This window comes from Cyrtonyx montezumae, unplaced genomic scaffold, assembly GCF_038088225.1.
Source record: "Cyrtonyx montezumae isolate F1298 unplaced genomic scaffold, pur_monq_1.0 scaffold_8, whole genome shotgun sequence".
NCBI classification, from domain to species: Eukaryota; Metazoa; Chordata; class Aves; order Galliformes; family Odontophoridae; genus Cyrtonyx; species Cyrtonyx montezumae.
In genome coordinates this window covers 65733367-65748503 of record NW_027072089.1, presented here as the reverse complement: position 1 = coordinate 65748503, position 15137 = coordinate 65733367, and the positions used below count along the sequence as shown (strand labels likewise).

At 34.8% G+C, this 15137-nt stretch overlaps 1 protein-coding gene across 1 annotated transcript in view; it reads left to right on the top strand.

Moving 5' to 3' along the window:
* The window catches only part of ABCA13 (ATP binding cassette subfamily A member 13), a 162663-nt gene that overhangs the window by 137402 nt on the left and 10124 nt on the right, over window positions 1-15137 (top strand). The window contains exons 50-52 of the mRNA XM_065753646.1: window positions 5751-5885; window positions 7563-7666; window positions 10282-10374. Coding sequence (XP_065609718.1) covers window positions 5751-5885; window positions 7563-7666; window positions 10282-10374 — 332 coding nt within the window. The remainder of the gene's footprint in view (window positions 1-5750; window positions 5886-7562; window positions 7667-10281; window positions 10375-15137) is intronic.

The window sequence follows — 15137 nt, the reverse complement described above, 5'->3', positions numbered from 1 at the left end:
AACACTGAGTATTCAGAAATAACTGCTATATTGCCATATTAATAGCATCAGGGTAGATAATATTTGAATGTTTCCTTAAGCTAATTAATTGTGTGTTTCTGGATCAGAGGTTGAAGGAAATAAAAGATTCTTACAATTCTTTATACTTTCTACTGGATTATCACCTTAGAGCCTGCCTAGACATTAGCTTAGTGTTTTAAAAATACACTTCTTGCAGGATGCTTAGAAATTGTGCTATGGCCTTCAACTTAGTTGTATGCAGTATTTAACTCAACCACTAATGTCTGTTTCAAAGTACTGACAAGTACAAATAACTTGAATGTTTCCCTTGATCTAAAGAAAATATGTGAAAAAATGATTATTAATGCTCTAAACCACTCAACCATAATTACTTGTTTTCTCCATTAACAGGCAGGTCTAACAGTTGGGCTAAAAGCCTGTCATAACTAGGATTTATTATTATGGTGCTTTAATAGACACATAGGTGGCAACAGATTCTGGCATTTCTCCTGGATCTGTGTAGTCATTCAAAAAGATGCTGGTAAATATTCATACATCTTACAACAATTATTGAATACTTTTGGTCCTCAGTGCAATCTTAAAACAAGAATAAAATTTGGATAGTTTAATTAAAGCACAGTGCTTTTTTAAATGCTGTAAATATGGCTTTCAAGCTTTTGTTCTTATCATCTTCAGAAGAAGGAACAATATATTCTTATAATAGTACAAATGGTCTTAAATGTCCAAATGATGCACCGTGTGCTATAAATGAAGCAGTTTTTAAAACATCCTAAGAAGAGTCTAACTTTCAGAAGCACTTGACTGACAGAAGTTCCTAGTTTTAAATAAATTTCAGGGCACTTACTAAACTCACAAACTTGGGTTCATTTGCAACATTTTCCTCTCAGCAAACACACTGCAAGAGTACAGAGTAAACATTCTCTCCCTTTGTGAATAGATCAAAGCCCATGGAGCTAGGCAGGTGGTGACTCTGAGAGAGGAGTGGAGTAGGAATGAGCCTATGTAAGTTCCCACAACAGTTTGGGAGACAGCTATGTTGTCTGGATGAGGAACAGGATAAGGAGGTAGTGTAGAGTCTTGAGAATAGATACATATCTGTGATATGCTTAAGGACCTGCATTTCATAAATACCCTGTCCTGTGCGGCGCTGAACTCAGGTGTCTGGGAAATCTTCCAGATTGCAATGAGCAGAAAGATACCACCAGATTTCTATTCTGTGTCTGCAGAGCGTCTCTCTGCATGTGCATATGCAAATAAACACTGATGTGATTGCTGTCTCCTGCCTGTATTTGGTGAGGAGCCACAGAGTAACCCAGCTTCCTGTTTTTCTTCTGCAGTTCATGTGATAATTTTGCACTGCAGAAAATCTAGTATTCATTACATTGCAAATGTAGATGTGTTTATGAGTAGTTGATGCACCTATGAGTTTCTACTTTGTATTCAGATCCAAGTGCTTTCTGGCAATTAGTAAACAGCTACTCCAGTGGCTGCTCTGAAAACCATGTGTAGAACAGTGGTAATTTCTGTACTGTTCCCCCTTCAAGTGAGTTATTTAGAGATGAATTACAATTTTGTGGTGCACTGAGGGGAGATAACTGGTAATCTGCAGGCTACTCTGAGCCTTAGATGATGTAGGTGTAGCCTTTTGTGCCTTAGTTTCACATTTATGATATAGATACCATTCTCCCTTTTAGCTGCCCTAGTTCTCAGTCTACATAAATAGCAAGCAGACTTTGTTGCCATATGCTTGTGATTAAGGCATCAAAAGTCTCCCACAAATAATATTTAGCTACCCTGTTTTGCCTTCAGCAGCTGAAGTGGAGCTTCCTCAGAGGAAAAGAAGTATTTCTGTCAGCAGTCCCTTTCTGCAGTGTGGCATTACTGTGAAGTGTTGAACTGCTGCACTTCAACACAGAAATAACTGGTGCCTGGAGAAAGTGTGCATTTTAGTTGCCTGTATTAAAACAAAAACAAAAAACAAAGCAAACAAACAAAGAAAAAGGCCTGAGAGTGCTTTGGAATAGCAGTTGTATGGAAATATAAGCTATTATTTTCTCATTCCCTTCTGCCCATGATACGGTCTTCCCTGTCTGCTTCTTACTTCTTCTGAGTGTGTGTTGATGCCAGTGAGCACAAACACACACACAAATATTCTAGAGAGCATGTAGCTTTGATTAGGATGTGGTTAGCAACCTACATTTGTTGTTGTTGTTGTTGTTTTTTGCTTCTATTTTTATTTTTTTTAATAATTTGACAAGCAGGCAGGTGAGCTACATGATGACTTGCTTCTGATGAAATCCACTGAAGCACTAACTTCAAGGTTCAAATCCTTTGCTAGACAGATTTATCAGCAGCAGGAGTTAAGTGCCTGACATAAAGTTGAGTGCATTTAATGTTCCAAAACAATAATTAACTGAATGGGAAAGGAAGAGAAAAATGGGTCATTTACTTCTCAATGTTAATCTTCAAGTAATGTGAAGTTTTACTTTACTTCCCAAAGCTGCTGGAAAATTGGTTGTTTTATTTTCAATACTGGAAAGTTTGGAGTAGAACTTTTGAGGTGTTTAGGCACAATTTAGTTTAGCATAGTATGTTAATAATTATTTTTATTTCCATAATATATCAAGTTTCAGTATCTCAGTTTGTTCCAGCATGAAATCTGTTAAAAAACATAAAATCCTAATACAGCTTTACATGGGAAGTATCATCTGTATGTAAACAAATGCATTCCTAATCTAAAAACAGGCTCCACTAGGCCTCCAGAGGCAATATCTTGCTTTGCCAATCTGATTTCCCTTTATGTTCTCTCTCTAGCAATTTTTTTGTCCTGTCTCTGGACTCTCATTGGCTTGCTTATGTGCTGTATTCTAGAGCTGCTGGAGACAGGAATTTGTAAAAGCAATTATCTTTTACACGTGCAAAACTTTCATGCTTGCTTTTCCTTTTGACTCCAGCAGAATTACACTGTAGAGTTTTATAATCTGGGATAAAGAACTGTTTTCCTTTAGATTTCTGACCATAAGCGTACATAATCCTAAAAGAAGAACTTTTAAAAATTCTGAGTTTGCTCAGTGCTCTGTGGATTTGATGATTGATTGTTACTTAGGATGTTTATTCTATATGACATGAAAATTTTCACATCACTTGATAGAACAACTGTTTTTCAGTTAACTCTGGAATTTACCTCATGCTGATTATGATTTCTAAAAGATGTATGAATTTTCAGAGTTAGGTCAGTTTTGCTTTACACATTGTATTTATTTTTAAGAAAATATGTAAAATTAATACACTGTTCCTCATAGCCTTTCAACTCAGGACAGGTATGTTCTACATTTCCAGATGTCTAATAGATTGAAGCCTCTCCAACACAATATAGTTTTTCTGGAAAACATACTAGCTGATCACTCTCAGTACCTTTTATTATTTACTTGAATGTTAATGGTAACATTGGAAGAGTGGAAAAAAAATTAACATTATGGGTAATGTAGTTGGCGTCATTTCCTGCTTTTCAGTGACAAAGGTGGATAGAGAGCATCATTCCTACTATAATCTTTACTCTCACAAAAATTAACATGTGCAAATATTAAAGTTACCTTGCTATCTTTTTTAGAATAAATGTAGTCTTCAGGATATGCACAATGTATTTAGTTATTTAGCTTAGATTTTGCTGGTTCAATGACTTACTCTAATCCATACTTCAAAGTTGGGGGAAGTGTTAAATTAATTTGAGAAAAAGAGAATTTTTTCTTAAGATAATATATTTGGCTATAAAAAATAAATTGAAGGGATATCGAAAATAGGCTACTTGTTATTATTACTTAGTTGAAGTGAAGACAAAGAAAAGAGTAGATGAGAAACATATTTATGGTTTATGGTTCTTTGTGGTTCAAAGGCAGTCATAAAGCATTTGTTTGTGTATAACTGCATTTTTAATTTGACCTCATCTTGCTAAGTAAATTGATGTATCTTCTTACTCTCCACTGCTGAAAGTAATTGAAACCAAAAATAGAACGTCGTGATGAATATGACAAAGAGGGAAAGAATGTGATTGTGGATATATCTCACATTCACAAAAGGAAGGAAGCCATTAGAATTGTATTGCATAATTGTGTATCTGAAGATTTGTCACATGTCCAATTCTGAATTTAATTTAAAATACCTTTAGAGGGATTTTCATTTTCACTTTATGGTATACTGTGTTGTAAACCGCATGACACAACTGTCTAAACAGATAAATGAAGTTATAACAGAGATGTGCAGGCTCTTCCATATAATATCTATTATATCTATTTTCATTCAGATGACATTTTCATTATTAGTTAGTTCATATTAATGAAGCCAAGGCTGTTACTACTGGAAAGTCTTATAATACACTTTCAAGAAAAGAGAAAAAGTTTGAGATCATCTCTTGACAGAAGAATGAACTCTATATTAGTAGTATTTGCTGATGGGTACTCTGCAATACTACTCTGAAATGTAGGAGTTGAGAAGGGCTACAGGATTAGGAGACTTTTTAGGTGCAGCTGAGAAGCCACTATGAGTAAGAAAGATAAATAGTTCTGTCCTTGTCACGTATGTGATTCATCTCCAAAATTATTTGGATTTTATGTGTTTTGTGCAAAGATGTATGTATCTAAATATCAAGTCAGATTGTTGTGCGCACTGTAATGAACTACAGTGAACTGCTTATCTTGAAAGCTCTACACATTCAGGGCAATAGCAAATTCAGTATTATGACATGATTTCCACTACTTCATTTTGCCTTTAGTAAGACTAGTCTTGCAAAATTTCCATAGCAAAGGACTTACCAGACTTTCTCTTCTTGAAAAAAGCAGAGCATTAGCTTAGTCGTGAGTATTTGTGCATTGAATTCTCATGCATATACCAAGTGGTTGGGAGAACTGTAGATATGAAATTACAATGTTAATCTTGAAAAATTGGTTCTTTTTAATGTTACTTCCTACAATTATATTCATGCCTTCAGTAAAAATAAAAATAAGAGAGCTGGATTTTAAATTATTGCTACACTAGCTTGCTAAAAGCTTCTAATAAATGATTAAGTCTCCTTGGGGGCTACCAGACTACAGTATGACTTAATTTAATGTTTTCTCTCTGTGGCAGAATTCCTTTGCTTTCTAAATTCTTCCCCGTGCATTGTTTCTTTTAAAGAATGATGCTTAACAACTTACAATTGTAGTAATGCACCAAAGCCATCTTAGAAATAGTGGTCTGGTCAGAGCTAAATGTTTTTGCTATGTTGCATGTCTGATAGGTAGCCCTTTTTTCCATATAGTTTAATAACCACTGAAGTTGCAGATTTTGATATATGTTCATTTTGGTGTAAACAAGAGATGACACATTTTTTCACTTTCTGACATTACCTTAATATTTTATGAAATTTTCTGTGCAATCCTCTGCATATTTTTTGTGGATTTGTAGTAGGATATTTATGTTGTCAGTAACATGCATGCATGCATACACTTTGGTCGTAAAAATAATTCAGTTTAGATGAGTGGATAAGCTTTCTACTAAACAAAACAAAGCAGAACATGAAGTAATGTAAAAAAAAAAAATCAACCGAGCAAAAATAGAAAAAAAAAGAACATCCAAACTGCTCTTAGAATTAAACTTAGACTCTCAAACATTTCTAAAATGAAGGAATATTTGAGTTTCCAGCATCTGCACTGCGTATGCTTGTTCTTTCTGACCGTCAAATTTCTATATGGCAGGTAGCAGAGGACCTTGTTAACCGGTTGCAGCTCAGTGCCCATGTTGACAAACTGGTGAGAACATACAGTGCTGGCACAAAAAGAAAACTCTCTGCTGCTCTGGCCCTAGTTGGTAAACCACAAGTACTTTTACTGGTGAGTAAAGGCAATAATAATGTAGACTGCACTGAATTTCCTTGTCTTGCATGTTGCCGTCATAAAAATCAGCTAGTTTCCTGGTCATTCAAGGAACAATTGATACACAACTGTACAACATTTATGTTTGTTTTGCTATATAAGTGTTTCATTTGCCAGTAGTCACAGGTCGTGATCTGAAATTGTTTTTCAATTTTTCCTTCTTTTTCTTTTCCTTGATCTAGTGGGATGGACAAGGAAAAGAGTCCCTAAACGAGTACGAATACAATTGTAGCATCCAGTGACCCAAATGGATATGTAATTTATTTTAAGATTTGTTTATGAAGAAAGTAATATGTTAATTATTTTTTTATTCTCTACTTTTTATGTAACATGAGAAAAATATATATGAACAATTATATTGGCTTCCACAAGAAGAAAGATTTTGATTTTAATTCATTATTTAATGCTGATATATTTAGTTATTTATCTATATTCTTTAGTTAATTCATATTCCTTACTACATCATGCTTCTTAGATTTGGCCAGTTTTTATATTTTTGTTAGATTCACTAGTCAAAGCAATACTCCTGACTGATATTAAATTGAATTTTTGTCTTGGAGCCTGCATCCTACCATTTATTTAGGTCTGAAACTGGTCTTTCCACTCTAAACAATGCTGTTTGTATTGAAGATCGGTGAATTAAAAAGCTGTGGGAATTGCGTCATTATTTCTCCATATTCTTTTTCTCATCATTACATTGTATACTGGATCTGTTCCAGAGGAGGTCACAAAGATGATTAGAGGGCTCTAACACCTTTTCTTTGAAGACAGACTGAGGGATGTGGGCTTGTTCAGCCTGGAAAGACAATGCTCTGGGGGGACCTTATTGTAGTTTTCCAGTACTTAAAAGGGAATTATAAACAAGAGGGAGGCTGACTTTTTACATAGTCTGATAGTGATAGGACAGGGGGAAATGACTTGAAATTGAAAGAGGTGAGGTTTAGATTAGACATTAGGAGGAAATTTGTTTCTCTGTGGGTGGATGGTGAGGCACTGGCTCAGGCTGCCTGGAGCAACTGTGGATGTCCCATCAATGGAAGTGTCCAGGGCAATATTACTGTTTTTAGTTCTTTTTACCTTTGCTTTGTTACTTCTCAACAGATAAAAGATTGAACTGAATTTCTTTACACCTCTGTCATTGTTAGCTAAACACGAAAATCAGCATCAGATGGGATTATTTAGCTTTGGTTCTTGAGAGCTTTGCTTTCAAGTTTCAGTTAAGGAGTCCATGATGCAAATACATTAGCCAAGCCCATACCATCCAGGCAGGTGCTGACATTCATTATGAAATCGTATAAGTATTAAATACAACTTGAAATTTTTCCTTCTCCCTAGTTTTGTAGTGAAAGATAATGACTTCTGAAAATAAGGTTTAATTATTTCTTCTGTAAGTCTCTCCTGTAACTACGTATATACACAGAACTTTGTAAAGAAGATGATGAATGTACATGTGCTGGAGCAAAATATGAGTCAAGGTGTCTTTTAGCAGTTTCCTGAAAATGTAGTTGTGGGTTTTTTTGTTTTTTTTTTTTTTGGAGAGACAACTATGTGTAAATTCTGTTCATTTTCCATGCTGAACTGGTGGAACAGTGTTTTGCCCATATTGCTGTATAATTACTTTCATTTTTCCTGTAGGATGAGCCAAGTTCTGGGATGGATCCTTGCTCTAAACGCTACCTTTGGAAAACCATTTCAAAAGAAGTTCAGGATGGCTGTGCAGCTGTGCTGACATCCCACAGGTGAGACCCTTATTTCAGCTGCCAGTATATTCCTTTTTTAGTTTCCTCACTTGTTATCATATGAAGGAAAAATAGAATACTCTGAAGGTGTGCTCACCACTGTGTGAGAAACTCAGGGTATTTTTTGTCATTTTATGGCAATTCCTTCCTACTCATGAAAGCTGAACTGTAGGCTGACTCAAGGATACTATAGGCAGAACGTTGTACCAAATGCTCCCTTCTCCTCTGCACTTTCCTTTCAGTGTTACAATATCTCTTCTCATTTGGAACAAAAGAGTTATCCTTTTGCAGTTGCCTACTTCTAAAATTCTTAGAAACATAGATGGGAATGTAAAGCCATCTTCTGATCTTATTGATGATTTTATTTTGTGTGATTGTATAGAAAGAGTATGCCATGACGCACTAAAGACAGATACATCAGCTCTTCACTGTATACAAAGATGGAAATGGAAGGATTGACCCTGTCTTCTTGAAAGATTGTATCTAAATTATATATCATGTCAAATCTTTGAAATAGATATTGGTACATCATTTGAATGGAGAAAGCATCTGAACTGTTTTGTAACTTCTACAATATAATGAAATATTACATATTTCTTTAGGGAATATAGTATAGTAGGTATATGTGAAATTTCTTTGACTGAGGAAACAGGTCATGAAAACATGACCAGAAAGGACAGAATTAATTAATAAAGACTCCAATGCACTGTTTTGACCAAATGAAATTTGAAGAGCAGATGAACTGATAACAGTATGCAGCAAAACTTCCTTCAATGTTTGCTAGATGTTGTTAAATTTTTCAGATGTTCTCAGAATGTATATTTATTTTCCCTGTACACGTATGGTACATTATTCCTGAAAACAAACAAACAAACAAAAAAACCCAACCACCTGTTTGTGGAAAATGAATCTTCAAAATCACAATCTTGTATTTGTTCCCAAAGTGATTAGCAGCTCAGTCACTTAGGGAACAGAAGTCATCCAATGTAAATTAATATGATTCATCTTCAGGGAACTGTGGTTTGACTTTTCAGTCCAGGTTAAGAAACCTTTGTTGTCAAAAGCCAGCTAAATAGAAGAGCTCTGTGGTCTCATTATTAACATGCTGTGAGCAGGAAAAATAAATAAATAAATTCATCAAATAAATTGTTACTAATTGCTCATTTAGCTCTACAAATGAATGACTTCTGGTTGAAGTAGTTAGAAGTAAAGCGATAATGTACACATCTCATTTCTAATTAATAGGGCATTTTTGTATCATGTTGCAGAAATTATCTTATAGCATTTGCTGAAGGACACTGAAGATTTATTTGAAAATTTATCAAAGGCTACTTGCATAAGTAAAATGTTTTTTCTTATTAAATGAATCTTTGTGCATATCAGCAAATAAATGCATGGAGGAATAGAGATGGTATCCTGGGTAAAGATTAATTTTTGAGGTCTACTTACTTGTTAGTTTTGTTTGTTTGTTTGTTTGTTTGTTTGTTTTGAGGCAGGAGAATAATGAGTTTATATTAATTGACTATACAGGCCTTATTTTGTGTTATTTTGCCACGACTGGGAAATGTTATGCTGAGGGGATCATTAGAAACTACTGAATGCTAGAATGACACAGCTATCTTCCTGCTTTGTGGGAAGATGCATTAGCCATCTCCCCATGTCCCTCAAATGTAGTGGCTTGTGGTTGGTCAGTTCTCACCCTTCTCCTGTCCCATTTTAAGAAAATTATTCTAAGGAGCACTTAATCTCAACGCTTTTCCAGTAAAAGTGCTATAATTTGGACTGCACACACAAGACTCTAGCTTTCTCAGAGAGGATGGAGAGTGAGCAGAGTGAATTGCACTAACATCACACAACCTTAACTTCTCTTTGAGAAGACAATTCTTTGATGAATACTTCCTGACTGATATCCTGTCTAAAACAATGGTTTTGAAGAAATGCTCACAAAATTATATGTAATATGTAGAAGGGTAACCCATCTGCACTAAGCTTTACAAGTCAAAGTTATTCTTTTTAATCTGAAGTAGTCACATGTAACAGAATCTGGCTTTTATTATTCAGCTGCATTTCCATGTTCTAAATTCTATTTTGAATTGTAGTGCATTGCAACTTCTTCTATCCTGCAATCAGGCTAAGGATAACTTTCCTTTTTGAGGTCATGTGTTATGCAATAGGCAAGTTGAGCAAATTTACTTTGTTCCTCTCCGTCCATTAGCTCCGAATGACCTTAAACATGTATTACAGGGAACAACAGAGTTCATGATCCCACATCAGTGACATATTTGAGACTGCCTACCACGTATTTATTGACCTGTAGTAATAAAACATTTGTATTGCAGCCAGAATTTTTGAACTAAATCTGGACTAACAACATAAATTCAGTTTTGAGGCTTTCTTCTAGCTGTAATGTGGTTATATCTTTTGGTATGTACTGATGAGGGCTACAGTTTGAACTGTTTCCTTTAAAGCCAAAGGTTTTGCATACCTGTTTTTGTAGCTTTATAGATTTCTTCCATTTTAAGTTTTATATATATATATATATATATATATACAGTGTTCACTATTTTCACTCATCCTGTTTTAATCCCTTTTTGTTTTTCCACTGTACTTTGTAGTATGGAAGAATGTGAAGCTCTCTGCTCACGACTTGCTATTATGGTGAATGGAAGGTTAAAGTGTCTTGGCTCTCCCCAGCACATTAAAAACAGGTATTATATATCACCACTGAATTTTCTGTAGCTACATTCAATGCAAGAGCTGGCTAGATATTGTAATAGTGCCAAGGCATGAACACTTATGACTGCTGAGCACATCTTTATTTTCCTATCTTCAGTGAAGTTAAAAAGGAGCTAATTAGGATATCTTAGCTAGCTAAATTGACAGAGGTCTTTGCTACAGTGCTTTATAATCTACACTGGTAATTGAAAAAGGCAGATCTGTATCTTAAAGAAGCACTTCTGCACTCAACCTGAGAAATGCATTATGAGATTTCAACGTTCTGTGATGTTATTGGATACCCTTTGATTCCCAGTGATAATTTCTTGTAAGAAAAGAAAAGGAAAAAGCACTTGGTGGGTCATCAGCCAGTAAGACAATGCATTCTGAACCACTGTTGTCTCCTAGTGAATTCACTGATAATTTTGTATATTTTTTTGTATGGTTTTCTTTTCCTGTTGTAGATGAGCCTCTCTTCTGCTTCTTCTTTTCTCACAAGTTAATTTAACATCTGTTAATGAAGTTGTTTATTTAGAGATTGGGCTCAATTCACCATAAAGAAAACACCAGAAGCTGAGGAAAGAACTGCTGCAATTTATAGATAGAACATTTACTTTTAGCAATAAGCAAAACTTTTATGGGAACCAGACAGCCAGCTGTGTAAAATGACATAACTTGTTTACAAGCAGCAATGACTCGCTGATTTGTACAAGCTCAGCACTTAGCATTCTTAAGTGCAAATAAGCAAACTCTACAGAAATTAGGCTCTGCAGTGATTATAAGGCAACCTGTATCTCAGAAAACTTTTTGTACCTTCAGAAGGGCGTTTGTGGCTTTTGGTCCTTCACTTTCTATAGAGTTTTATGACTTATTTTTGATAGAACTACAGACACTTGCTTTCTACCTCCACTGACATGACAGACCTGAAAAACTTATACTAATAAGCTCTTTCCTTGCTTTGTTTGTTTGTTTGTTTGTTTGCTTGTTTTCTTTCTTTGTTTTAATGGCAACATAGACTTTCAGATTTATTAACTGGTTGGTGAAAAAAGTTGGGGTCTGCTTGACCTTGAAAAGGGACATTCCACAAGTGCTAGGTTCACCATTATCTTCTCAGTAACTGTCACTGTTATACCTCCCCTGATACTTTCCTTTGGCAACATTTTTTATTGATTTTTTCAGGGAATAAGACATAGTGAGACATCAGCCTCCTTTCCAGGTAACTAGTGATAGGACAATAAGTAGTGGCCTTAAGTCGTGCTAGGGAAGATACAGGTATGATATTAGGAGAAATTTGTTATCAGAAAGAGTGGTAGTGCACTGGAAATGAAGTCACCATCCCTGGAAGTGTTCAAGAAATATATGGATGTGACACTGAGGGACACGGTTAGTGGGCATGGTGGTGATGGATTGACAGTTAAACTAGATGATCTTAGAGGCCTTTTCTAACCTTAATGATTCTATGATTGTAAACATACTCAAAGCATTCATGTTCATATCAATAAGGCAGTTGTTTCTCTGTTTTTTATAGTTGTTTGCTATACTCTCTTTGTGGATGTACCTCTTTCAGATCATAGAAAGAAAATCAGTGCAGATTAATAACTATATGACACGTAGAAGGTATCTTCAAATTAATTCTGAGGACATCCAGGCATTCATAAGTCAGCCATGCAGAAACCAAAGCTGTGTCTCCTCCTCTTTTAAGCTCAACAAAATGAAATCAAGGTCATGTTTGGTAGTTACTGTAATTATAACTTTAAAACCATATATAATTATTCAGAATAATTATTCAGAATAATTATTTTTTGAAATCGTTATGTATACAATGATTTTATATCTGTTATGGATATAAAATCATTGTATGCATAATGATATATATGTATCCCTCCCTCCCTCCCTCCCTCCCTCCCTCCCTCCCTTTTCCTTTCTTTCCTTTTTTTCTTTCTTATTTTTTTTTGAAAACTTTTAATAAGTTATGAAAGAAACCAAAGAGTGTCCTTATTCTATTATTTTGCTGCTTTCACTTCTTAACTTCCTTCCACATAGAGCTCCCAACTGTGGTTTTCTTTACCTGACCATTCAGTTCTCCAACATAGATCCCAGATTTTCAAGCATCTAATAAATAAGGTCATCTTACTTCTGTGTAATTCACCTTCCAAACTTATTTTAAGACAATTTTCAGATATGCTATTGGACGACTGCATTAGATAGGGAAGAAAGGCAGGATTATTTTGTTATTACTCTAAATCATTGAATTGAAATAATCTTTTCATTTTCTCACTTTCTACTTCATCTGTGAACATCTTGAAAAACTTCTAGTTCTGATTCTTTTTTTCTACCTTTCAGTTTTCTTTCTGTCTCTGTAAAGTAACTGTCCTGTGTTATACACTTATGTAGAGAAAAACTTTATTCCTTCTAAAGTGGCAGTCCATGATTTCTAAACCTTTTGTTTGGAAAACATCTGCCAGCCAAGGAATGTATTCCTTAACACTCACCTCCACAGGTCATTGGTGATTAATTTTATTTTTCAATGTATTCCTGCATTAGCATTTGTATATCTATTCTTACTACTTTACTGACTTTTCACATTGCTTTACATTTTATTTAGCAAAACAATTCTGTGAAGCAATGGAAGTAACAAAATGATGGAAAACATAAGGAAACCTAACTTTCCATCACCTGATTTAATCTAAATTACTCATACCTTAAAAATTATTACTTGATGGTGCTTTTGTGTGCTGTGTATGGATTAATTATACTGGCAATGTACTTATATACATACTTATATACAGGCAGGAATTGTAACAAAATAAATTAATGGTGACAGTAGTTGTAGAGTATCATGTGTTGTTTTTGTGTGTGTTAGATTTTAAAACTCATTATTTATTTCATTCTTAAAAGTAAATATCTTTAGTGTATTTTCAATTTCTTTCTATAAATTAATTTGTAAAAGTATTTTAAAAATAAAGTTACCTCATTTAGCCTTTATTGAATGAGAGAAATGTAAAATACTGTATAAAAATTTAAACAAAAGAGAATTTCATATAGATTTTATTTGTCATAGAATGTATCTCTCATTGTAAGAAATTACAGTAGAAGAACATTTTGATATTTTATATGATAATATTAACAGTCCTTAGTTTTTTTTTCCTATTTCAAATCTTGCTGTGTCCTAACATTACATCTTTCTCCTCTTCTTGGGGATTCTGTCTGTCCTGATGGAAACTCTCAAAATGGTTTTGTTTGCTTTTCCTTTAATACCAGTCTAGTCCATTATGATCAACTTTCTGACGGATGTTTGATGAAGACTTAAATGGGTCTTCCTTGGGGCCCTGATAAATTTTGTTCTTTGCTGTGGTGGGAAGTTTCAAGGATTCAACTTTCTGTTGTTGCACCGACAAGCCTGGGAACTATACGGTGCTGGTGCTGCCTGACGTAAAGAAACTGCACCAATGTGGTGTGGCAAAAGTTCTGCTTTTATTGTCCCGTACATCTCCTTATATCTTCTTCCATGGCTACGCCTCTTAGGGTCTGTCCCTAACTTTTCTACCAACCCCGTATGGCCACATTTTCTTTTGCTTCCTTCTACAGCTACTATTGTTTATGCTTAGTCAAGCCTAGCCATTAGTTACTGTGTAAGCTTAGTCATTAGTTACTGTGGTTACTATGGTCATGCCCTACTGCTTTTTCAGCTACTACAGCTTTTTCTCTCAGCACACTTTCAGCCCTTGGCAGATAGCAAAAGCCTGTCTTGGACTGAATACAGGTTTTTCAGAAGGCAGTACAAAATTCTGCTTTGAAGAGTATGGATGAGCTCCAGGAAGATGCTAATGTGAAACATAAAAAGCTTAATAGGAATATAAAAAGTGACACATGCTGCTTCTAATGTGTGAGACTTGATTTATTTTTTCAGCTCTTGTGCAAGCTTGTTACAAAATGCTCATCCAAAATTGTCTCCTCACTACAATTGTATATATTTGAGTTTCTTCTCCCAACTGTTAGTCCCTCACTATATTTTTCTATGTTTATACAGATTTAAAGTACCTTCAAGTATTTCTTGGAAGTATAAGTGTTACACTTTAAAAGAGGTTTTTGTTGCAGATGGAGTATTCCTGAATAATGCCAAAAGGGGTGTTAGCTGGAAAGGATGAACTGAAGGGTAATATCCAAAAGGGTAGCATCTTAGTTATTAGATGTAGCTTGTATGAGATGGATGTGTTAGCAGTTGTGTCTGTTAGAACATAATTTCCGTTGACTTCTGCCAAGTGAATCAATTATTCTAAATTGTGAATGGATTACGTTTAAATGCTCTCTCCAGTATTCTCCATTATACTTAATGTTATTCTAAAAACTCACAGAAGCATTTCCATGTTAGATGCAGCTGGCCAGCCCTCTGAGAACAACATTTTGAATGCCATTCTTCATTCTAGGGCCATCTGGACAGACTTCTTATAGCTAAATAACCCACACCAGCTTTTCAAGCACTGGACACATATCAAGTCATTGCTCGAATTGTATCAGCAAGCCTTCTGATTAAATTACCCAGCAATTAATCTGTTTGTTATAGCAGAGTTAGAATGGAAAATGTGTTGCCAAGCTATTTACTATTTAAGATTTTTTTAGAAGGTTGATTAAGAATATTTTATTGATTTTCTCAAGATAACTCTCATGTGTGGACCCTCCTAAATGGAGAAGAGAGAATGAAAGATCTCATTAATATTTCAGTCTTCATGGGAAACAGTGTTATTAAACTAACATA